The sequence below is a fragment of the Lepisosteus platostomus genome, chromosome 10 (assembly GCF_059453375.1).
Source record: "Lepisosteus platostomus isolate fLepPlt1 chromosome 10, fLepPlt1.hap1, whole genome shotgun sequence".
Classification (NCBI taxonomy): Eukaryota; Metazoa; Chordata; class Actinopteri; order Semionotiformes; family Lepisosteidae; genus Lepisosteus; species Lepisosteus platostomus.
Genome location: NC_142620.1, coordinates 41,018,869 through 41,045,401, shown reverse-complemented (window position 1 = coordinate 41,045,401; position 26,533 = coordinate 41,018,869). Strand labels below are relative to the sequence as shown.

At 36.8% G+C, this 26,533-nt stretch overlaps 1 protein-coding gene across 1 annotated transcript in view; it reads right to left on the bottom strand.

The window, feature by feature from the left end:
- Positions 1-26,533, bottom strand: part of atrx (ATRX chromatin remodeler) — a 106,936-nt gene that overhangs the window by 25,698 nt on the left and 54,705 nt on the right. The window contains exons 20-30 of the mRNA XM_088649005.1: positions 25,939-26,076; positions 25,070-25,245; positions 23,622-23,739; positions 20,162-20,292; positions 18,313-18,407; positions 17,148-17,305; positions 15,391-15,547; positions 13,525-13,625; positions 8,883-8,991; positions 6,617-6,794; positions 4,986-5,180 (exon numbers count right to left, since the gene is read on the bottom strand). Coding sequence (XP_088505131.1) covers positions 4,986-5,180; positions 6,617-6,794; positions 8,883-8,991; positions 13,525-13,625; positions 15,391-15,547; positions 17,148-17,305; positions 18,313-18,407; positions 20,162-20,292; positions 23,622-23,739; positions 25,070-25,245; positions 25,939-26,076 — 1,556 coding nt within the window. The remainder of the gene's footprint in view (positions 1-4,985; positions 5,181-6,616; positions 6,795-8,882; positions 8,992-13,524; positions 13,626-15,390; positions 15,548-17,147; positions 17,306-18,312; positions 18,408-20,161; positions 20,293-23,621; positions 23,740-25,069; positions 25,246-25,938; positions 26,077-26,533) is intronic.

Here is a 26,533-nt window from a genome sequence, read left to right as displayed (position 1 = left end):
CTTTGATATGCATCTTTTCAATTTAGCATTAATATAAACAGAAAAATTGAGATACAGGTGTTATTTAGATCTGCACTAACATTTTCTGATCTGCTAATTGTTACCAATAAAAATCTTCTGTTTTTTAAGCAGCTAGGAAATCTGGTAACCCCTTTCTTTTATCTACTGAAGACCAATTTCTGTCTCAGAATGGCTAATTCGTAGGATGGCCAATGTTCCAGTTCATAACAGTTTGCTTGGCTAAATTAGAACTGTTTTAACTTCTCCAGCTTTATAACTCTCCAAGTCTCTTGTGTTAACATCTTTTTCCTCAGGCACTTTATCTGTTAAAGTTTTAATTTGCTGTCTACATTGATAGAAATATGTCAAGCATTTAAACTTCTAACTGCCATTATTCAAAGGTACTGTAATATATTTTAATTTAAACCTTCATTTAACAACTTAAATTAACTAAGAAGAAATTCTCATTTACATCAGTGACTTTAAGAAGTACCTTGCTCCAGGGTACAACAGCAGGGGTACAAATTCAAAGGATTTGAAGCCACAAGTCTCTGGACAGGTGTTCAAAGCCACTCACTACTCCTCCACAGTACTATCACTAAAGTCCTCATTTCCTCTGAATTAGCATTGCCCATAAGATTCCTGGATCAGAATTCTTCTTAGAGAAATTTTGCAAACACAATGTCATTTATGTAGTGTGACTACCTATCTAAGAGGCTCAGTGATGACGCAGAAAATACATAAGTCTTTATATTTTCTTCTCTACCCATGTGTCAACAGATTGATTTACAACTGAAATGTATTTCTACCTTACCCAGCAACTACCACCAACTTCCTGGCATAATTAATTTCAGTAAAAATGTTTTCATCTTTGAACATCACCAGCTGGAATCAGGCTTCAGAAATGTGTACTGGAGCACCATTTTGGAAAGCTTTGTCTAAATACAAGTCTTTACTTGCTAGTATTTAATGCTCAATGCACGTCCATTCTTTTTGCTTTACAGGGCTCTCGTTGAAAATACACTGAGTTGCATTAAAATACTACTGTACAATTGAGTACTGGTACCAGTATTATTTATTGTATTTTAATTTCTTTTAATTACAATTCAAAGTGTGGTGACATTACTGAATCACACCCCTCTGATGCACATAAAAACTTACTAGGGTTTGCACTGCTGCACTCTAGTTCATGCCATTAAATACCTTCTGTTTCAGGACAGATAGAGCCTTACATGGATATTCATGTAGATATGTTGTCTCTATCCCCTTACTCCAAACACACTATCGAGTAGTCCGACTGACCTCAAGGACCTGTCTTTGAAACAAGTCTGCTTGTTGATGTGTTCATGGTATCCATAAAAGGGCATGAGCTTTTTAAGTCAGTGATAAAGGAAAACCCCTGTATTACTCCCCCTCCTGCTGATAACTTTTCACAGAAATACATAATTCAGATACTAGTCCTGTTTGTCTACTGTATTTGTTTGAAATGGGTCTCTTGATGTTAGCAGAATTGCTTCAGCATCTGTATTGCAAGACCTTATGAAGGAGGGCAAATTATATGCATTTTAAATTTTATTACATTATTTTTATTAATTCCTTTTTTTCCCCAAGTGGAAATTTACTGGACTGAATTTCACAAATGATGGCCTTATGTCCCAGTAAGATGTAGAACTGGAAGGAATGTACTAAAAGAAGCATTATAGAATAAAAAAAAGTCTACCTCATAAGACACCAGAATTAAGACAGTAACTCGGCTACATTTGTTTAGAAATATATTTTCTGAGGATGACATTGCTGTCTCTCAAACAGGAGAAAAACAGCAATACCAGTGAGGTTGACAGATAGCTACAAAAAAAGAAAAATAATCCACACTCAAAGTTAAGAGAGGTGTTGTTTAATAAAAAAATCACAATTCCCAGTGACGGTTTTTGTTGGCTGAAAGGTTGACAAATGTTAATCATTTTGAACTAGAGAGAATTCATGCTTGGTTGATTCTACTATGGTCAGATATTTACCACTTCATTAACCATATTTGTCTGACCTCAGCAATCTGTAGGCAGTGCACACAGTAAATATTGTGAAAACAAGTGTATTCACACCACATTTCAGGAATATGGTACTTTTAGGTCTTGATTTCTCCATAGTATTGGGATCTCTCATTGTTCCCATTCCCTACACGCAGATGAGTCTCCGGTTTAATTTCCTGCTTTCAACAAAAAACCCAGCTGCTGTGTTCTAATGGCCTTCCTAGGCATGAAGGGAAAAAATTGGAAGTCTTCCATTTGGAGTTACCATGGCTGTAACATTAGTTGGCTGTTACTGGAAATCAGGCTTTAGTGTACATGTAAATTGTGAGCTCCAAAAGGGCTTTTCAAAATGAACATGAACCAGTGAGCACAAGCAAAAAGTATGGGAAAGTGCATTTAAAACTGAAAAGAGATGACACTTCTTGACCAAAGGGATTGTGGTATCAAACAAGCTACCCAACCATGCTGCTAGCCACTACTGGCTTGTTTTAAGAAATGGCTGGTATGGAGCTGGCAAGATGGGTCAAATGTCCTGCTCTCATTCGTAACCTTTCTTACATTTTTGTGTTGAAACTTGCCAATGTTTCTTTGAAAATTAAGTCATGAAACGTAACTGTTCTTGACCTAGTATGGGATTTACCACCTACACAGTATCCAAGATACCTTAGCTGAAGAACATAAATCAAAAGTAGGACTTACTATCAAAGCACACTGCTTATGGGCCTGCTAATGGTCTTCTGCTATTATGGCAGCTTTGTCAAGAGGCTCTCAGGTGCAAATACCAGTTCTTATTTACACTTCAAGTTACACTTAAATTTAGGCAGTGTGTTGCTCTAAAGTTGTGCCTTTGATAAGCATTTTAAACATTTTTATTTTGGCTCATGTTTTTAACTAAGAAGACCTACAAAGGTTATAAATACAGATGCTGGACTGTGTAACAGATTGGAATGGGTACAGTTTTTAACATCCTGACAGGTTTTTAAAATTATATAAATCCAGGGCAATCAACTTCAAGATGTTTGCTTCCCCTAAAAGTAGGGGTGTGTCCTTGAAACTGCTGTCGATTGGATGTCGCTCCCAGCTGCTAGAGACACTCCAGACCTTGACAAAACAGAAGAGCCTGCCGCTGGTTTTTCTCCAGCAGCTGGAGCTCTAGACAGACAGCAGCATCAAGGACACACTCCTACTGTGCTGAATGAAAGCTGACAACTTGAAAGTGGCTGCACTGGACTCATGCACGGCTAAAAAGTTTTCAAAGGGAAAAACAGTGCTTTCTGCTTCAGCCATGGTACATTAGTGATCTAATAAGCATACTATTTGGTAAACAAAAGTAAACAATGAATTTACTCCCAAAAATGAATTTACTGTTGCTGTTGGACCTTCTATCTAAGGCGTCTGTCTGCTTGTAAACCACAGGGGATGGCTCTAACAACTGCACACCTGCACTCAGTGAGTCGTGCTTCTAAAATAAGAGGAGGAATGTAGCTGCTGTGCCAATGCTGAATCCCATAACTTCTGGATAAGACACTTTTGGAATAAAATTCAAATCAGGCACATTTGAGCATGAGACAGGAAGCAGCCAATAAACAATGAAGTCAACATGGTTCATCAAACCAGAGGTGCATTAACCATGTCCAACAAAAATATACTGCAGGTATGGTTAGCGTGAAGTACTGTTAGAGACTGCTGTGTCGAGTACTGCAATGCCACCAAGTTTAATTGTGACATTACAAGGGTATACAACACAGCTCCCAGGATTCCCCAAACAAACCATCTGTCACTTTCACCCAGAACCTATGCCACAGAAAGGCAAAAAGATCAGTAAAGGTGTTTAAAATCACAATAAAAAACGTAAGTGTAAAATGTTTCCCATTGTGGTTCACATTTGCTTGACACTCTGTTAAAAAAGCTGGACTGCACTGAACTACAGCTGTCAATCTTAAAAGAAAAAGAAAACAGAAAACAGGCTAAATGACAATAAACACTGCCTCCTCTTGGTTTTCAATTTTTACGACTCACTTGACATTAGTTTCCCACACGCGAACACAGTATTCTTATGAGTAGCTACCCATCCTTATTTTATATAGCTTTTATTTCCAAAGCGATCGTGTTTGGGTTCTTCACCTGAAAGATTCCATATTCAGACGAAGACAATCTTATTGAAGATTAATTGTCTCAGAGTTTAAAAGGATAATGTTAATCAGTGTAAAAGCAATTAGTCTCTGGGAAGATCAGTGGAGACTGAGCCCTGAAGGCCAGAAATTGCTGGTTATCTAATGGCTTTTGGTGCATCCAGCAGTTCTTTATAGGTGGTTTGTGATCCCTTTTACTGTAGGGGTGCACATGTAATTACAGTGCTATCAGAGAGCACTGCTTCAAGGGATCAGCGTGACATGCTGATTCTACTGTTTGCACAGCAGGTTTGCACAGAGAGAAGAACTGGGTAGCCTGTTAAGTGTACCTTTTAGAGGACACATACAGTTAGTGGACAAAAAATGGAAACAACAAATGAAGTCACTTAATAAAGATTTGGGCCACAGTACGGCCTGTATGCAAAGTGTCACAGAGTCTGTATGTGTCTGGAATTCTGTCAATGTGACACCATGTTCCCCATACAAAAGTCAATCACACTTGGCTATAGAGGTGGAAAACGTTGCTTGATTGAGATCAGATCTGGTGACTGAGAAGGCAATGACATAAAGGAAACATCAAAAATCATGCTCATCACACTGGGGTTGACCACATGTTTTCTGTGGAGATGGTCATCCTGGAAGAAGCCCTTTGGGGCAGAAAAGAAACACTCCAACATGGGGCAAAGACGCTTACTCAGTATCATTAAGAATGTTTCATGTGTGTTACACTGCCATTCTTCCCCATGCCGAAATAAAAGTAATTTCAGCGTGGTGCTACACGGTTCCTCAGCTGTCTATGCCAGGAGCAGTCTGGGATAGGACTTACCTTTGGCAGCATAGGAGTGGCTCTCTTGCTCTTCTTCTCCGAATTGGGGTCATCCAGCTGGTCTGGCTCAAAAGTGTACAGTTCAGTGAGCTCGTTCATCGTGAAGTGACGCTCAATCTGCTGTTGGTCCACTACGCGGAACGAAAGAGACTGCTTGGCAACCTGTCTGTCATAAATTTTCTCCTCCATGGTTCCCTACAGAAAAAAGGTGGAAGAATCATTTCTTATGTGATTTAAGTCTGTGCTGGCAAAATCAATAGATTTGCGGTCACCTTCTTCATGCCGGGAAACTAGCCAAAAAGCATAAACAAAAATAATCATTTCCTGCACATATTATATATAGCTTCTGAAAAAGTAAACATTTTTATAGCATTTGCTCACACAAGCAGGATAAGACAAATCATTTTCAAGGATTAGAGCAAGCAGGTGTATTTATGCTATTCAAAACACTGCTTTAAGTTACATTATAGTGCACAAATGATTCATTATTAGATGAAACTTTAAATGGGACCAGGCTGCAATACTATAGTCAAACTAAGAAAAAATATTTTTAAAAACATAAGTCAGTTAAACATGAGTTGTAACAATTACAATTGAGAGGAGGCCATTCATCACGTTTAGTCTGTTTTTTACTGAATAACGGATCCAAGGAACTCCCCCATTTGTTTCTTTAAAAAATCCACTGTATCTGCTAGAATAACATTCCATATTCCACAAATGCAGGAAACCTTTTTCGAGAGCAGAAAATTAATTCATTGCAGAGATCTTAAAAGTGGAATAATGCACATATTTATCATTAAATCACTAAAACTGCTAACAAGTAACAGTTACTCATTTCTGCTCAAAAAAGTTTTTAAATCTCGACCATATCTTAGTTTCTCCAACTTTTTTAAATTAATGACAAAGAACCGATGAATGGTTTTTAACCATACAATACTACACAGTTCTCAGATATATAGCGGTTTAGTAGACACCATAACTCACAGTTTACTACAAGGGCATTTACAACACAAATAACACCTATGGGAGCAGATAATAACAGCCCAAACTTTAAAGTTATTTATAGATATGGGATATGGTATATTACAAGGCTATTATAGTAACTGTGACTGTTTTAGTATGTACCTGTGAGATGTAGTTTTTGAAAACAAATGTGATAAAAACATCACAGGATGTTTAATCCTACTTGTTATTGTTAATACATGTTTTCTTTAGAACCTATTAGGTGTCTGAGAAATTATTAGTACTTGTGCTATATACCCTGTTCTTCCATTTTAACATCACAAGATATAAACAGCTAGAGAGCAACATCTCGTGTTAAAAGAAAATTCACAGGGAATAAGAGCATTATTTAAACTTAAAATAGTTGAGCTCATAACATCAAATATTTTCTTACCTTATCTGGGTAAGTCTACATTTACTTAAGATATTTAGGAGAAAATGTTTACAATATTTTTACAAGAAATTTAAATATTTGCAATATTTGACCATATTTTTGTTTCATAACATTTCAATCAAAGTGGTATCTAAAGATATTCATCAGTAAAAGCTCCTCAATAAGAAATGTTAGTATCTTTCAGGATAAAGTTTATGTCCAGTGGCTATATATCACATTAAGATATGAGAATTACCTGAGCCAAAAATCTGTACACAAACACAGTTTTTGTTTGGCCGAAGCGGTACACTCTGAAGATACTCTGAATGTCGTATGATGGGTTCCAAGAGGCATCAAATATAATTACTCGGTTTGCAGCAACCAAATTGATCCCAAGAGATCCAGCTCTAGTGGAGATGAGGAACAAGCGCCCCCTAAAAGAAAAAGAAAGAAAGAACTGTATAGAAGGACAAGTGGAAATGAAAAACCTCAGCTTACACATGCTGCTGCTGAAGCATATTTCAGAGACTTCGCACTGAAAAACAAACTCTGCAGATTAAAACAAAACTTTACACACAATTTAAAAATCAAGTAGGGTTGTCAATTAAACTTTTAAAACTTTTGACTTTCTGAAGTTTCTTAAGGGAGTCCTTAGTAAGGACGTGATTTCAATAGACAAACCAAATAAAAATATCCCAGGGGTCATAGTAATGTCCAAGTACATGTCTCACATTAAGGCAATCACTGTTCAAGCAAAATAACCTGTAGTTCATGCTTTTAAGGTGTGCAACTGTGAAGCAAACAACAAAGATTGAGAATTGTAGATTCAGGACACTAAAGCATCTCAGGCCAGTTAACAGCAAAAACAGACTGGTTGAAGAAGTGCCAGGTGATTTAAACCCATCCTTCTAAAGCAGCTCTTTGGCCCAATGTATGCTTACTGTGCACAATGTGTTTTGTTTTTATCATTATTCATTTCTGTGCATGGATTTTTCAGTGCTCAAATAAAAAAATAAACTTGTCAGCTCAAAAATCTTAACCGAGTTGGTGAATTATATATACACAATAAATCTGAGATAGATAATAGATACTGTAGATAGATAACAGCTAATTCGGAGATATGTAGAGTGTGGTTACAAATCAATGAAGACTGGGGTGACTGCTGTGTTATGTACAAGCAGTAGAGGTAGGCAAAGTATGGCATTGCTGTAACATTTGGTCTATGATTGCCACTGCATAGTGAATAGAGAAAACCATTAGAAAAAAAAACCATCCAGTTTGCCCTTGTTGAGGTTTGTGATAAGGCAGTTGTCTGCAGAGAATCTTTCAATGCAAACTAGTAAAATACGTTTTTACTAATAGCGAGAGCACTGATAAAGGGCATTTATGAGGTGCACTAGATACTAAGCATATTCTTTAAACATACAAAGCCCTGCACTAAGATCTGAACAAGGAAGCTGAAAGGGAGGTATGGATTTGTTAATAAAATGGGTGTTTTTCCAGGTACAGGCCTGAAGAGCAGATCTTAGGAAAGAAAGAAACATGGAGTCACCCTGCAAAAGCATAGATCTAAGACAGGAATAAAGGGCTGAAAGGGGCTTCACTCTAATAAAGGCAACACAAATCTCACAGTTAGAGACAGCAAGGAACTTAGGTTCAAGTTTTAGGTTTTCAACAGTAACAATTTAAACACTGATCTGTTAGCAGAGTCTCTTAGCTAGCAGAGCAAATGGTTTCTGGAATGAGATACTAACAAGGAACATTAACTATACTGTATGTGAATACAGTATTAACCATTTCTGCAATAAACCAACATCATGGACACAGTTTACAGCTTTAATGTTAAAACACATACATTTACATATCTTTAATATTTACATTACAGAATTAAATATTTTTTTATATTTTTATTGCCTTTCTATATTAACATTTTATACCTGCTGTTATACAAGGTTCCATAAAATGCACAACTGCTTGATGTCACAGGTTCAAACAATAAAATCAATAAAATACAATAAACAAATATTTATTTGACATATTTTAATAAAGCTTATCAGTAATTAATACAGAAATCATATTGATTCGTCCAGTTGTTTTAACAATCTGAGCAGCCTCTTTGCACTAGGAGAAAAGATTGCAAGTATGGATAAGATATTATAAGCACAGTTTTTGGAATTAATGTTGCCTAATCAATATTTCATCCAGAGTTTTGTAAACAGATCCTGTCACCCTGACAGTAGCCACTGTTCACATGTGCTATGAGATCATCATTTGAGAATTATGAACAAATTGGAAATATACAGTTTTAACTCTATCGCATATACTTTTGGAGTCAGAAGCACACACAGCTAAGCTATAGTATGTGGATGTTACATGTGGTTCTGAATACAGGCCCTTAAAAAGCACCCATTTTGTTTACCAAGAAGGTGTAGAAAACTGTACCTAAAACAACGCCTTGATTGGCATAAAGAGGCTTTTTAGAAGGCATCATTGCATTGTATAGGATAAATTAAAAAGATTACCTGGCATTGCTTATATCATTGAAATCCTCAGCCCACTTCTTCCTTGTCATTGCGCTAGTGGAGCCATCAAGACGGTAATAATCAATATTTCTGAACCATTTTCCTTCACCTGCCATCATTAAACAAAAATAATGTGATTAATATTTTTCCCATCAACAAAACCCTGGTGACTTCAAGAAGGTTGCTTTACATTAATTTTATTTGATGCACTGGGTTTGTTTTCTAAATCCTTACATTGTACAGGAAATGCATTTGACCTTGTCGTTCTAACATTGACATACTTCTTGTAGATATCAAATTGTGTATATTTCACTTCTCACAGTGCCCTGCTCATTATGGAAAGACAATTCTTTGAGCTTTGTGAACTGTCTCTTATCTTGTCTTGTAACCTGAGACATCCACAATAGCCAGAAACCCAAGTGGTAAAGCACTTCTACTAATATTTAACAGGAAGGCCATTAAGCCTTTGGAGGTATGGTACAGAGGAAAACTGGACTCAAGGCAGGATCAATAGAGCAATACGAAAATTACACAGAACAAAGAAAAGAGGAACAGAGGAAGAGAGAAGTTTAAACATCATTTACATCAGAGCTGTACACTTCCAAAGGAACTTCTGTTTTTGTGTAGGGACTGTTGCCTTTTATGAGTCTTTTTACTGGTAGAAAGTGGCATACTAAGATTGCCAATATTAATTTTCGTGTTGTGTGTCATATTGGGGTACTTCAAAGATCTATTTTAGTGCCACTTCTGTTTAATCTATATATTAATGATCTCCTACTTTTATATCCTGCAATTGATATGCTGTACACTGATGACACAGTTCTTTATCTCCATGCAAAATCCAAACAACAAGTAGTTCATAAATCAGATATCAGAAGTGAGATCTTTCAAATTCATGCCTTATGTTAATTGTAAGCAAAATAGTCTGTATGTACTTCTTTCTAGAAAAAAAAGTTACATGAACTTGATATTATTGTAAACAGTGAATGTACTGTAAGTTGTGTCTCATTTTAAATATCCTGGGATTGTTACTGATTTAAATCATACATTCAAGAAATTTGTGAAAAGATTGCAAATAGTTAGATATCATTATCTTATGAACTGAAAATACTGCTTAATTATATATGCATTCAATGATCATATCACCTTTTTTGTATTGTATAACAAGTTAGTCACAAGCACAAAATACTATGATATGTGTCCTGTATACACTGTACAATAAAACACTGAAACTACTGGATGAGAAACCAGCATATTACCTCCACTGCAACCCAATGAACAAGTACAATCTATAAACATGATAATTTCATGTATTCTGCAGATGCCTGTCAGGTTTTCAGAAACAATCTTAGCCCCCTTCTTTGACACATTTTAAATCACTCTGTTCTAACAATATCAGAAACAGAAGTGCCAAAACTAGCAGGGACTGGTGCAGTATAGAGCCACAGTATTTGGAAAGAGCAAAACTAAAGTGAAATCATGACTTAAAGCAAATCCATTTTAATATAATAATAAGATTAATAATATTAATCATTAACCTTTGGATGTCTCTTTTAATGACTAACAATGCCAATGATCTTGACAAGTGGTTGACTTCTAATGTAACTCTTGCAACCTTTAATATATTTATAAATTTACCATGTACTTAACTATCTTTAAAATATATTTATCATAAGGTATGGTTTTGTGTGGTTTTATATGTATTCTTTATATATATATAGTTTTTCCTACCCAGGGGCTACAGATGTAAAGTAGCTTTTCAGCTAAACTTATAATAATGTCATTTTTTATGTGCTGTAATCACCAGGCTAAACTCAATCTCTTACTGGTTTAGTGATGAGGTTGATTAGGAAGTGATTTAGTCCTGAGCTGAGCCTTTATTTCACAAGACACACATTCCCACAAGCCGGGTTTTATTTTTTCTGGTATGTGTAACAGCTCAACTCTAAGATTCACACTTTTGTACATGTTTGTGTTTATGTCTTTAACATTTTCTGCCTGGTTTTTTTTTGTCATCTACCTGTGCCAGGCAACAAAGTACTTAATAAATTGTAAGTGTTCTGCTCAGTATTCCCTGACAACAGGTGCCATTGTTATTTTTTACGATTTGCTTCCCAAGCATTCTGGTTCTTCAAATAAGTGTCACAAGTCCTCTTTATGCACTTTTTTCGAGTCATTAACAGTTGGAATATAGCGTACTCCGTACAAAGGGTTGACTATCAGAAAACAGTTGTGAGATCCTTGTGTACCATCTTATTTGGTGCCGTTGGGGTGCAGATAACTAACAAGAATTGAAAAAGTTTTTTACCATACACATCATATTCCATAGGTTATAAAAATTCTTTCAGAGGCTAATTTTTCCCCATATTCAAAACAAAGACATGCACACAAATTCACTCTCTGCACATTACTTTTCAATTCTATTCAGAAATATGTGTAGAGAAATGCGAACTGCATACTGTACTTATAGATAACACTAAACAAGCAACATATTTCTGTATCTGTACCAACCACCTGTTAAAGATTGTCTATCAGTCGATAACAACCTGCTTAAAAATATTGGTAAACTCACTTTGTCTGCTTCTTATGGAGGACAAATGAAAATGTAACAATATTGACAATCGTGATGAGCCCTAACGGTTACAGGTCACTGTGGCATAGGGAACGGTCTTGCAATCAGTTCTCCAGTTAAAAAGTCTTTCTTGTGGGCCTGAAGAGAAGTGTATGTACGCTCAGATACTTGTCCAGAAGGCACTCAGCCCTTCCTATCACTCAGCTAACCCTGGACTGTGTTCGCATTCTGTGTTTCGGCATGTTTCTAATTACTGGACTGTGATCTTTTCATTAAATTGCAAACCCTTAAGCAAACATTTTTAGGGGAATTAAAAAAAAAAGTCAAGGTCTAATCATTTTGGAAATGAAAGCAAAAACAGCTGCTGCAGTTTAATTAGGATGTGAAAGAACACCACCACACACCAGATGCTCAGGGTGGAAAAAAATTATACATGTATATAATATACAAAGACACTCTGGCTGAAGTCAAAGTTTGTTTATAAAGCCTATTCCCTGAGGCGATTTATTTTCACTTTTGCACTGGTGTGTATAAGAGCCTATGAACTGAGTGATGTATTGTCAAGTTAGAAGGAGACCAGAGGAGATGAGCTCACGTTAGGCAAAGCTGGGAAAAATTGGAAAAGCAGCTCTAAGAATGTGTGAGACAGTCTGCAATTGGCAGACTGTGTAAAGAATTAAAATACCCAACTGCATCTTATATTACAGTGAACTCTACCCTCTACACATTCATTCATATTGAGTCCATGTGCATTTATTATCGATGATTTATAAAAAAGTGACACTAAATAACACACACGATGAGTCAACGCTTTAATCGACAATGATTTAAAGATAGTTTGGATTAGTGTTATTTCATTTTCATATGGATGCATCTCCAAAAAACCAAAATGAAAAAAATGTGTTGCTTGAAGTCCCAATTTCCTTTCACATGACAACAGCCATTACTGATATCTCAGGATATCTAAACTGGATTACTGAAGTCCCAGGCCAGGACATTGTGACCCCTCTGGTTAGATGCCTAGAGAATATATCTACCTCTTTTAAGATATCCACTAACCAGTAAGAGTAGACACTATTTCCTCTCCTGTCTTCCTTCCATCTGGATTGGGATCTGTCCAGACTAAAGGCTAGGACTCTAGCAGGATTAAGGATATGAATAAGGGCATCTGCACATAGTTGCAGGGGAGCATAATATACACTCCCTCCTGCTGGTTAACATGGATGGGGGTTATGTGACCAGGAAGGAGAGCGGTTAGTGGGTGGCAACACTGCTGGCAGCTGCCTATATTGAGTTCAAGCCTTTTCTGGGAAGCTCCAGCCAAGGATCAAAGGTAATTAAGACTTATGTTCACCTCAAAACAGTAGCAATGATCCCAGCCAAGGGAAACACAGGTGCGCCTTCAAAAAACAGCACGATAAAGGACAGAACTCTAGTAAAAGCTCATCCATTTCAGTGAATATTATTATAAATGAGGCCTACCCTTGGAGAAAAGGCTGAAGCAGCTGGATTAAGAAACACCAAAACATCATTAAACCGCATAATTAAAAGCATATACAACATATGTCATGGAGCTAATAAAGCCAAGGAAGAATTAAAAGAATATTTTTAATTGAACACTAATGTTAACTAGAGATCTGCAAAAATAGCAATCTGTTAATTGATGCCAAGCAAGTTGATACAAAACTACAAAACAGAATGGGGCACAGGACAGGCCTAAGAGAAACTTCACAGTCAGTGTGCTCGAATTCCAAGGTTAAAGCGATGGGGTGACATCCATACATAATGGCTATCAGTTTAGTTAAGAGAAAACTGTACCACACAAATCATAGATCAATAGAACTCTCCTGTTCTTCTTTACCATTCCTGCCTCAAAAGGTCAGCCTGTATTAGAAATGGCTCCATTTTGGTCCTGACCAAGGCTGTTGTTTTAACAAACAGTGTGTTGGCCCTTGGGAAGGTACAACCTTAGATGAAACTGACCCTTAAGCACAAAATACAGCAGCATCACTTTACAAGACCATCAAAGAGCTTATAAAATGAACGGGTACATATTTTAAGGTGGCATACCTTTATATAGATCAGGCTTCCCCTCCTCTTTTGCCCTGTCAGCCAGCTCCAGAAAATCTTCAATCAAATCTAATGAGATTAGTGACTGGCTGAAGACAAGCCTGAAACCATAAATGAGCACAAAAAAGTTAAAAAAACAATTGTCTTGAAGCCACTTGGCATTTAGTTAGCAAAGGGATGACACAGGTTTATGAAATAAAATAAATTCATCATCAGAAAGCACTTATTGCCAGTGAGGGTTCAAGCAGCACAGTGTTCACACCAGGGGATAAAAAAAAAGAGTACAAAGTAGGATAACACCATGGATGGGAGGCCAGCCCCATAGATGCACATACTGTACTTACAGCATGTACCTGTTTTACAGAAAAAAAACAATACACAAGACAACTGTAAATATATTTAGAACATAACCCCAATTTAAAAAAAAACATTTTGTAAAAAAAATACCTCACCCTGTACTAGTGTTAAATCACAGACAATGTTATTATCAGCCTAGAAAACACAGTGTATAGTGCACAAGCTAATAAAAAAAGATATTCATCTCGGTTTAAAAACAGCCACAGCAAGTGCTCCCCCATAAAAAGCTTAATTACATCAATTAAGAATTAAAAACAGAAACCAAGCCAGGTGAGCCACATTCCTGCTACCAAATGGATCAGAAAGGCCTATATTTCACTATATTTGACAAGTGAAGCCCACAACGTTATGTCCGTTACATACACCCCTGCAGCACATAATGAGAGAACTGACGGGCCCATGGAGCCAATCAAAAGCGGCAGATAAAGAGGTGAAAGATGACTTATTGACTCTCAGGTCAGATACCGAAACTTTGTCACTTATCTGAAAAGGAAACCAATGTATAGAAGCAAATGCCAGAGTGCAGTATTTATTTATTTTTTTTCTACTCATCTCAGTAAGACTTTGCATTACAATTCTATTTTGCCAAATGTTTCCTGAAAGATCCCCAAAAATGCAACTTCACAAATTTGGCTGCGTAAAGTGTTCCAGACAGTCCCAATTCTCTTTGGAGACTTAAGTGCACAAGTTCTTAATCTGATTGTGACCTCAACCTCTTTCTCTCATTGATGAGACTCCACTGGGTTGACGTTTCTGGTCAATTCTTAGATTTGGAACTCTGGGGCTGCTCAGATATGTTCAGATTCCTAAAACAGAGAAGTTTGCAAAATGTGCTCCCAAAGCTATTCCTCTGAAAAAATTGCTTACCCACACTGTGGAGTGAAATAGCACTGTTTGGATAATACAGCAGAACTCAAATCAACCAAACTAGAAATGGTTATAATGTGGCTGAACACTGTTTACATATGAGAACATTTTTCAGATATAAACAGACCTAAAACAAACCATTTTGGCAAATAAAATACAGATGAGTGTTTCATATTATAATCTCCATGTGCAGCCACAACTTGTGCTGCAAGTTCGACCTTCATTGCAACAGCTCATTATGACTACAAAACAGTCATAAAGCCCGCTGTGAAAAAACCTTAAAAAAAAATAGATTTTGTGCGTCAAAATGAAAGTCCCCAGACATGTTTTATACCATGATGGTTGTCCATATATATTCTGTGACCTTCTTCCCTTTCTGTATACTTTTCCTTAACACTTAACCTAAACTAGTCTATGTAGGATTTAGGTCAATTTAACCCATTACAGCTTTAGGCCACAAATTGATCCAATTAGCAAATAATGAGATCGATTATATAGTTGGGACTAAAAACATTAGCATTAAGGTACTTGAGAACACTACCCTGCTCCTTCTAAGAATGAGAATCTTCTATTTGAAGCACAAACCAAATTAGTTCCCAAAGCAGACCATACAAAGGAGGTATGAAAACAATGAAGCCTTACACTTTATCACCCACTTCCTCAGCCATTCGGAGAATTTCAAAAAGCAGGACCATCTTTCCGGAGTGCTCCAATATTTCAGCATCTGCCTCCGTGACAAAATCTTTGTGCCAGTCTGGGGAGGGACTTCCTGGGCCTGAACTTGAGGTAGGTTTACTAACTACATCAATCAAAAAGGAAGAAAAAGAGGAGTGAAAAACAGTTGTATAACTAAATTCAGCTCTTAAAGTCCATAAAAAAGATTTCAGACACTCCTATGTATATAGTGATTGAACTGGAAAGTTTTAAAAAGATTTAAAAATCTGACTTATATACACTCTTTGTATGCTCTTTATTATGCCTTTAGTTTTAATGCATATCATGTCACAATAAAATCCTTTAAGTCACAAAAACCTCTATAAGTAATATTTTTATTTAGAAGACATTTGTGTGGTATAGGACATTTTAGTTCAATACTCCTTCTAGAAACTCTCAAAGGTGTACTTTGCTGAACATGTCCTCAGAGTTGGAATATTCTTATGTTCATGTAGGCTGTTTGGGGATTGCTAGAAGAAATCTAATGGCCTCAAGTCTGACTCTCATGTCTTTAAAAAAACCTGGCTATACGGAGGCCAGAAGAGATGCAGTTGGTTTTGTCAATTAATTTAGCAAAAGCCACATTTAATCAAGGAGCATCCAATTTCTGAACTCATGTCACACAATTCAGAAGTTCAGGATATTGTAAGTGGATTGTATTAATCTAACTCACAAAACCTATAATGGGTGAAATCATACTATGGTTCTTTAAACTTATGAGCTGATTCAATTTGATAACTGAAACCACATTAAGTACATTAAACAAGCACAACTTTCGATTTCTCTACTTTATTTCTAACTGAAATACAGCTAATAGATGTAATTGATTACTTATCCTCAAACAAGTTTGCCTTGCATTTCATTCTTCCAGTATGGTTTCTAATGTACATGTTTAGGTTTTGATTACTTTTACCATGTGTGGTAAAGGCGTTTGGCCGGCAAATACTATCTCAACATAAATTATCCATGACCTTTGTATGCTGTTTGAAAAAATAAGAGAACAGATGTCTTCTGATTTGTAGAATGAATTCAGAGAGAATGTGTTTGGCTTAGGATGCAGAGATCACTAAAAAATCATTAATTGTACTTTCAAAGGAAGCTATGCACTTAAAAAAAACATTATGCCCTAATTACATTACATTATCCCATTACAATAATACAGATACAAATGATCAATTCAATATGATGCACATTTGTTTTTACTGCATTAGTATATGCCGTGTGTGGTAACGATATCAATTTGGCAATGGCTTAAAACTTAATTTACAAGTTAATTTCCTTCAGTTTAAGGGCACATTTAAAATCCAAATCATGGGGATTATAGAGCCAGACGGTCAACCCTGCCTCGAGGGTGGTAAATGAACCTTTTGTTCTCCTACTGTGTAAACACGTTTTTTACCAAAACTAGCAGTGAGCTGCTTTTAGGTGAGCCCTAATTTTTCCATTGATCGGCCACACTGAGATATCCAAATTAGTCGTTCATAAATACTCCCAATAAAGCTCTAATATAAATCGTTCAACGAGCACACTCATACCGCCATGTCAGTGTCAAACCCAATTCAAACAATCAGAATTTATGGGTAAGCTGGTGTAAATACTGCTTTGCTTTTACACTGATGGCAGCCCCAAGGCACAGGGTTCTGGCTGTTTTAAAAGCACAGCTATCCAAGAAAGAGTGATCTCACCTTCTTCAACAGGCTCGGGTCTGTTCCTTCCTCCCTCTGGGTTGTCACCGCCTCCCCCACGAGACCGTGAGTTCCACTCCTTGATCACTTCCAGATCACTTCCACTGTCGGACCCCTCCGCGCTGCTACACTTCTTCCCTCTGCCCTTCTTCTTCTTACTGAGAAGATCAGAATAAAGAACATCCACAGGTTTGGGGCAAAACACTCCAAATTTAGAACATTAGGAAGACTAAAAAGTAGAGGAGGCCGTGGGACTTGTGTGTTCATTCACAACAACTGTCTACTGAAAATACAAAAATTCCAGAGTGCTCATGGCAGCTCTATATTCCTGCAATACAACTGTATGCAAAGGTGTAGGCTCCCCTAGTCAAAGTGTATGTTTTAGTGAATCTCTTAAGTGGGGGGGAACGGACACCTCTGCGTGGTACAAACTTAAACATGACTGGCAGATTTAGATGCACAATTACTAATTCCTTGCTGGTTTTAACAAAGTCCGGGTATCTTTTTTAGCCTTAAATTAGGTCAGATGAAAACAATTCAGAAATACTCTGACCCTTATAACCTCAAGACATTTTAACTTTTTTTTACAGATTTGCAATGTGTGGAAATTGAATTGCATAATAAATAAACAACCTATGTAGGTCTGATAAGAGGAGGTGCTTCTTGGAATGAGGCTTTTTAGGGTGTATAAATAAATTCCATATTTGAGCAACTTCTCTTCATTGAGCCAGAGCTTATCCTGGTTTTCACGGTGTTAAGAAATGGCCTCTTTATTTTCTCACTATGGTCTTTTCAAACTTCTCTTAAATCAATGTCGAGCAAGATCTTAGTAAAATTCCCTACAAGCTGAGGAAAGACACTTTCTTTTGGGAAAAACTAAGTGGTTCCTCATGTACTCACTAAATTGATGTGTGGCTGTGTATAATGTGCATATCACAACCTAATGGGACCCAGTACAGGCAAAGGGTTCTTATGTGAAAGAGTTTACCTCCTTAATGAATAAGGCCTTAAAGGCCAAAGGGGTTTATTTTCTGACATAACACACAAAACACACATTTTGTGGTTTCCAATGAGCTATTTTAAACAACTTAGACCAGATGTTAACAAACCCCTCTTCTCTATCACTACTACTCCTTGCACAATGTTCCTTGGAACGCAAGAATACCTTTTACTCTTCTCCTCTTCAGAGCTCAGACTCATTGAAGACTCTTCTGTATCTGACGCAATGAACTCTTCCATGCTATCTTCGTCAAAGTATCCCTAAAGCAATGAAATGACAAAACAATAAAATATTTTCAGACTAACATGTATATCTTGCTCAGATTGTAGTATAATGATCACAACAACAGATGTAAATATGTAAAAAAATATATTGTTATTGGAAATGTCTATAAAAGTGTCTTAAAAATCTAGAGAAATTAATTAATGCCTGACTAGTGCCAACATTTAGCTTCAAATCAAGAAAGGAACTGGGGTGTTTATTGAGTTGTATTAGGTCTGTGAGACACTGATCAAAGGATCTTCTGTTTTACCTTGGTTAATTAAGTTCTGGGTAAATGATTAAGTGTCATCGACAGTCCAGAAACATAGCATAAAAGGTTAGGCAGACAGGGGAGGGAGAGAAAAAGACTTAAGGGGAGAGGCAAGTGAGAGAGGAGAAATGGAAGGAAGACAGAATGTGGAAGCTCCTTTCTCTGATCAGCCTTTAAGACCAGATTCAAGTTAAACTTTTAAACCTTAAGAAAAGTTGCCATTCTGTTATAAAAAAACTCAGTTTTCCTGTACAGAGAATCCCTTTGCTAAAAACAGACTCTCTAGGTTAGTGAATGGTTTTTTAGAATAGGGAGATTCTTGTTAAGTTAATAGTATCCCAATTTATATAGAGAGGGATTTAAATACAGGTTATATTCTGTTTAATTTAGAAGCAAGCTTTATCTCTTCTGTTGGTTGTCATAGGCATTACATTGGTTTTGAAGACTTGGCAGCTGTCTTGGTTAATCAAGAAACAGACCTTCAAGGCACCTTGTTTGTAAGTTTGTACATGGCATAACCTGTATGTTGTTTATGTTGCATGTTGTCTTGTTTCATTGTCAATATTAATATTTGTTTAACCCAGTATGCCTGAAGAGACTCAGGTGCCTCTAATTAAACCAATCACTCCGGAATATTCCTGGAATATCTTTACAATTCGGGGGTTATGATTATTTATTTTAATTACTAATCAACCTGCTCAGTCATTTTATGGTATTTCTCTGTTTTCAGAACTTCAATTCCTAACAATATTTTGGGGCAAAATTATGTCATGTTAGTAGGTAATAACACAAAAGTAATGTAATTCAGGTTTATCATATTATACACATTATCATACATTTAAAAAGCACTCCTCCTACAAGGTGATCTGAGAATTCATGTGAAGTGGAGTTCTTAAAAGTGCACGTGAACACTACAGTATGAACACAATTTTGTATAATGTTCAAAGTGTCAAAGCAGTCAGGAATTTGAATTATGTTCTTTTCTTCCCTGTTGTACTAAAGCAGCACGTTTGATTAACAATTTCCATACCTTTGCTTTCTTCAAAGAAGTTTCATGATTGTCTGTCTATATTTTGTTTTCAAAAATGTGTTTTCAGCATGTTTTAACATTTATTTTCAGAATCTGTTAACAGTGGCTTGATTGTTGCAGCATGGTGATGCAGTGGTTGCTGCTTTTTAGCACTGAAGCCTCAGGTTCAATTCTGGACCCGGGGTGCTATCTGTGGAATTAGTATGTTGGTGAGGTATTCTTATGGGTGCTCCAGTTTCCTCCCACATTTCAAAGACAGCTGGTGGGTTAGCTGGCTCCTGTGAAATTGGTGTGAGTGTGTGTCTGTGTGCGCCCTGTGATGGGATGCTCCAGGCTGTATCCTAACTTGAGTCCATTGCTTCCCGGGATAGGCTACAGCTCACCCATAACCCTATACTGGATAAAGCAATTAGAAAATGGATGGATGCCTTGAAAGACAAGGTACAATTTACCTTGTTTTCTTTACTGATGTAGTCCAGCTGAAGACACCATGGATGCGTCCAGATTCTGCTTAGCACCTGGAAATCCTGGAACAGTTTGGTCCCAGCTCTGCCTCTTCCTCCCTCTAAACTGCTGCCCACACCTGTCCAGAGATTCACTTTAGTACACCCTTTTTAGCAGCCACAGCTCACACCAAGCTTTTCATTTTTTGAGTAAAGGAAGTGTGAAGTCCTAAATCCAAGAGCAATAACTCTTTCCAGAACAGATTCTCATTTACCTCTAGAAACAGAGTACAGACTCTCTCAGACTTACACAAAGAACATTCAAAATAGTGCACAGCATAAGAACTATTTATTGTGTGGAGGAACGAGGCAGCCGTCATGCATTTTGCAGTCAGCTTCCTGTGTCTTGTTCCTCACTGCCTAGTGTGAGTATTTTCACTACCTGTGCACTGTCTGAAGTCATGTCTGCCATGTGTTTGCAGTGTAACCCTTGAATCATGGCTAAAAAACAATCTAGTGATCTGAAAGGTATAATTTTCAATTATCATATTAGTCCAATGATAAACATTTTAAGTACAAATGGATACAAAGGCTTTTTCCAACTGTAATTTTCGACTTAAGTTTCTGTGGTTCTATTACACATACAGTATGTAAGTCGGGCAGCATCTGTACTCTGCTACACTTGACATGACACAGAAATGTAATAAAGTAATAGTACCTTATTATTTTGAAATAATGTACATTGTTGCATATACTTCTCAAGATGTGACCAGATCAAAAAGGCCTGGGACATGTTAATGTATTATTTTAAAACCTTGTTCTTAACCTTACTATTAAAAGTAGAGGTAGAAGTACTAGTATCTGTAGCATTTTGAAGCAGACCTGCAAGAATACCTCGTTTTCTATAAAAGACTGACGGTAGCTAGAGGTTTAAACCATATTAACTTTTAAATAAAAAAATGCAAAGGTACGGTAATAAGCCTATTTAATTTGAATGCAATGGGTGTACAAGTGTAAAAAGTATGGAAGCTATCTAGGTCACAACACAGTGAGTGAAGCCTGCAGTGCCGGTGGGTAAGAACTGTAGACATGTACAGTGGTACCAGCTTGTGATGCCTTACAGTGCTGGTGGCCGAGTGGTTTAGCTGTGTAAGTGGTACCACCAATGGTTTAGTATGAAGAACAACTGAAGGATGCAGTAGCAATCAAATGATTGAGCCCAAGAAAAACTGCCTAAGGCACAGCATGGAGGAAAGCACAATCCACACCCATATATGGAATGGACACAGACTGGATGAGATGTAGACAAGGTGTAGAGGTGGTCAATTTAAAAAACAAATCCTAATTGTTAATAGACTAAAAATATGGTCACCTTGAAGTGCTGCTAAACTCAGGTCTGCTGTACCTACATACTGGTAAAACTTCCACTCCTCAGTAAAAGCTTTCAAGGTCTTATCATTACTTGTAAAAGTACAAGAAGCATTATCTATGATACAGGCCAAAGTAAACATTGTAACAATGTAAACAAATTGAACATTTTTTAACTAAGCATGCGCACCTTGTGTTCTGTAAGATTAGTGAAACATCAAATCCAATTGTTTCACTTATTTCTTACTACAAGTACACAAATCCTTTATTGTCTTATTCAGATAGTCTCCGAAATAGAATAATAAAAAATAATTATTTCTTTATATTGCTCAAACTATTGAAAATACTTCTGAGGAAATTGGATGAAAAGTGCATTGAACTACAATTACTTTTTGAAACTCAAAATTAATTCAATTATCTCAAATCAAACCATCCTACCATTCTTTGTGTGGGCACAACATTGAGATTGGGAAGTTACTGACAACCCAGCATTTTCAAAAGATGCTAAAAATTTGCCTACCATTCTATCTTGACAGTCAATGGGAAAACGTTTTTGGAAAGCACAGTAGAAAACTGCATTTAGAAATAAGTAGTATTTATTTGATCACTAGTGCTCTTTGGTTCCTGTCCTCAAGTGATGCAGATCTAGACTGTTTTTAGTAAGCACCTCGTACACTGGAGGAATTTCAGCAAAAGTAGTCTGAAAACCACAAGTATCTGCATATAAATATTCACACTATGAAAGTCAAAAAAGTTCCTTCGATTACAATCATTTGAAATTTCTTTACAGCTACAGGTGCAGAATACCGAGCCTGTTGCCAAGTTAGAGCTACACAGGTTTTGAAGAATAAGTCATGATGCAATCATGGGCAATTTTCTAGTCTCCTGAAGTGAAAACTTCTTGGACAGCTTAAATGACTAACGTTAACAATCCCTAAAGCATTTGATTTTAAAGGACATGGGAACTTGTTCAGTTAACCTACAGAACTTTGCCAAATGCCACTCACTGTTACAACAGAAATCTTATTTCCTTACAATCATAGACTACAGCTCTACTTAAAAATGTCAAAACTGGCACTCTAACTTCCTAAAACCAGATAAGTCTTCTGGCACCTGTTTAAACTAACCACTCAGCCCTTTCGTAAGGCACATTTTCTCCCAAAAAATGTAAATTACTACAAATTAAAAGGGCTTAAGTTCAAAATGAGATTTAGCCAAACAAAAATCACTACTCGGAATGACTGTTAATAAAGCAGAAACACACAACACTGCATGTATCTGGATTTTTCAGTGACAGAATATAAGTAAAAAATTGTTTTAAAAGGACAATAATTACAATACATTATCTGAACAATGGAAAAAACAAACCATGTCATAGGCATATCAGTACATCACAGGGCATCTATGTTTTATGTGTTGTGAATTGAAAACATTAAAGAAATCAATAATTTAGTGTTTCTTCCTGTTGGGAAAAGCTACGATAGCTGGTAGTGGATGTGCCAAAAAATGGAATGTGGAAAATGGCTTTTAACCTCTGAAAATGAGATTACTTCGATTTAGAAATGCAGAGGCACGTACAGCCAGATACTGGTTGTCAGTGCTGCATTTGTACCAGTACATCAGACTTTCTCATTTTTGTGTATTGGCACTTCCTTATTGGTTCAAGGAACTAAATAAATTCTCTGATAACTACCCACTTACAGTTTTAATCATGTTCTATTCAAAACACATTTGACTCTAAACTGTAATGCTTAACATGTTAGTATGGGTGTGTTTTTAGTGCTGTACCTGAGTACCTTGAGTTCAGATAATACGAGAAACAGAAAAATGCTTAATTCCTGAGCGATTATTTTGACCAATTCTGAGCCGTTACTGAGTACAGGGATAATTTTTCCTACAATTCAAAAGAAAAAATCAATGGCGAAGTGGGCAAATTTCTACAACAACTCAATTGCATTATTTTTACCAGGCAAAATAAGCTAACAAATAAGCTTCCTTCCAACCAATATTTTACTAACTAAAGTTTCTGATGGAAACAACTGGGGAAAGGTGCTAACGACCTTTTTTTTCCTCCTTCAAGCACTGCTGATGCTGTCCTTACCTGTGAAATGCTCCAGGTAGTACCGATACAACTTGCACTGAATTGGAGTCATTCTCACTGCCAGAACGTACTCGTGCTTCGGAGGCAAGAATTTTGTCAAAGCTGTGTAGTCCCGTCTCTGTAAATGAAAATGTCATCTTTATTGAAAATGTCGTTTTACCAAAAACAGGATTCCCTCTTCTTTTAAATGCTTACTGTGGAAAAACACAATACAGGCAAAGTCAAATAGTGTAAAACTGTAAAATATAATATATTTGTAAAATTTTATATATTCATATTTAATATAGTAATATTTAATATATTGGTAAAAACAGGACACTGAATGACACACAGATTAAAAGAATGCTCACTAATTGTATTCTATGTATATTCTGAGATAATGTATTACAGCTTAAATAATGAAAAAGCAAATAGGTTGACAGGACAGAATTAAGCGAGCTTCAGAGTGCAGATCAGCACTCATTTTCCATTTTCCTGGCTTATGAAAGATAAAACAAAACCATTATTCAATCCTCACTAACAACTCTAGCAAAATAAAATGTATTCTTGGGCAACTCCTTCAGGGAGTTCAAAGATCTGATAAAATATATCCATGTGGCATGGATATATATATACTTTATCATAGGTCTAGAGCACACTTTATGTGATTCCCTGCAACATGCACTAAAAAAGAACTACAGATCATGTTCATCAAACAATTTCCAATTTCATGAGGCCTGTATCTGGTTTCCTGTTCTCGTATTTAGTGCAGTTTTCCCACGTTCTGCAATAGAATTTTTAACAATTTCTAAACGTGAAAATAATACCAATATGGCTTTTTAACTGGTGCAAGGTAGGCTATCTGCTCACAGGCCTTCTTTTCACTCTGGCACTAACAATGTAACAACGTACCATCTCGGAGAATGTGATGCTTGAGAACTACAGTCATGATGTGACAAGCATATGTCAGGGGCAACGCACTTGAGGCAGACATCTCCAGATTTCTAAGTCTTTTAAAACTAACCCCAGAAAGGGAAAAAAAAACTGGGAAACCAAAGGAAGGCATAGCAAAGCACAAATTAAAGCTGTAAATGGTTTAGGCCTCTGCTCTGAGCACAGGTCAAGCCTTTCTGTGCAGAGACTGCTGATTCTAATCTGTGCTATGCTCTCTGCCAGCTATGACTCCTCGTGGGGCAGCCTGTAACTGGCCAAGAACCGTCAGAGTTGGCAGCCTCAAGAGCCGGCCACGGTTTCCTTGGCCTGCTATGCAACAGTGACTTCTGGAGCTGGCCAGGTGCCTGTATGTTCACAGCGCTCTCATGAGGGCTGCGTCAAGTACTTCAACCAGCGGCTAATATCTGCTGTCTGCATTATGGGCTTGCTGACGGAAAACAAAAGACTTGAAATCCTCCCATCTATAAAAGGAACCGAGAGGTCTGACAATCCGCAAACAGGGCCCACACGCTCACCTGAACACAACCGGCCAGCATTTCATACAGGATGTGGGCTCGCTTCTTCATCACCCTGACGTCACTGAGCGTGGAGTCGGCACACTGGCCATTCTGGATGGGGTTGATGAATCGGTTCCTGAACTCCTTCACTGATCCTAGAAGGTTCTCTTTGATGAAGTTTACCATGCAGTGGTCTGAAAGATGAGGAAATTAGTAAATACATGTTCTGTGTATTAAAAAAACAACAACAACAAGATTTTGTCTTTATAATTGTAACTAGGCTGAACCCAAGAATGTCAACTCTTTTTCCTTACTTTCGAGGCCAGTTAGTAACACCAAGTAAACAAATTGAAAAAGACTAATTTAGCACCTTATTCAATAGGTGATCAAGATAAAAAAAACAGGCACCAGAGATGAATTCTGCACGTCATGTTACTTAAAAATACTGTGCATCAGTATGTAACTCCTGTCCTCCTTAAATTGCACTTGCTCCTTGTGAAATTTAGAATGGACTATAACAATGTTCTATTTGCATATACAGTATGATACTGAATGCTCTAGTTCTTACTGTACAACTACAGTGCAAAGCTTAACCTATGTTATCTGATTCATGCCATCTTATGCCACTGAAGACCAAATTTCAAACAATGGGCAAAAGAGTCTTCTGCTGTGCAGCACAATGTCTGTGGAGCTCTCTACCCAAATCCATTTCAAACTCTGAATCCCAAATACTTTCAAAACCCTCTTCAACGCTTATTTATTCACAATAGCTAATTTAGTTTTACTCTTGAATTTGACGGGTTAGTTTAATGTGATTTTTATCATTTTACTTCTGTCTGTGTGGCTATTTTGGAAAAGAAAACAAGGTAATTTTCATCTGTACATACACTCAATCAGATTGTTCTGCAGTGGAGTTCCTGTCAAAACAACTCGCCGCCTCGTTTTAATGGAATTCATGGCCTTTGATATTGCAGAGGACTCATTTTTTAAGATATGTCCCTCATCACAAATTACAAAGTCTGGACCTAAAAGAGAGAAAAAAGAAGTAAAAAATCCAGTTAATAAAATCTCCACTTTCAGCTAATTTAACGCAAGTGAGACAAGAAAGATGTATGGGATTCTTCTTAAAAATTCAGAAACCCAACTGGTATAAATAAGACTTAAGAGAGAAACTGTGCTAATGTCAGCTGTACACTAATATTATTCTACATCTTCTGCCACTGAAAATGATCCTGGAGATTACTTATGGCTAGGGTACATTCATTGAACAAATTAAACAAACAAATTGAACAAATTGTTCTGATCAATTTCAAACAGCTTTGATACTTCATTTGTGAAAGCTGATTAACCATGGCAATTTGATTTAAAAAAGATTCAAATACATATTTTTGCTTGTGAAGATAGAACTAAGGACCTCAAGAGTTCAGGTAAATAAGTTATTTACTTTGGTCAAAATAAAACCATCTTAGTTTTCAGTCTCTT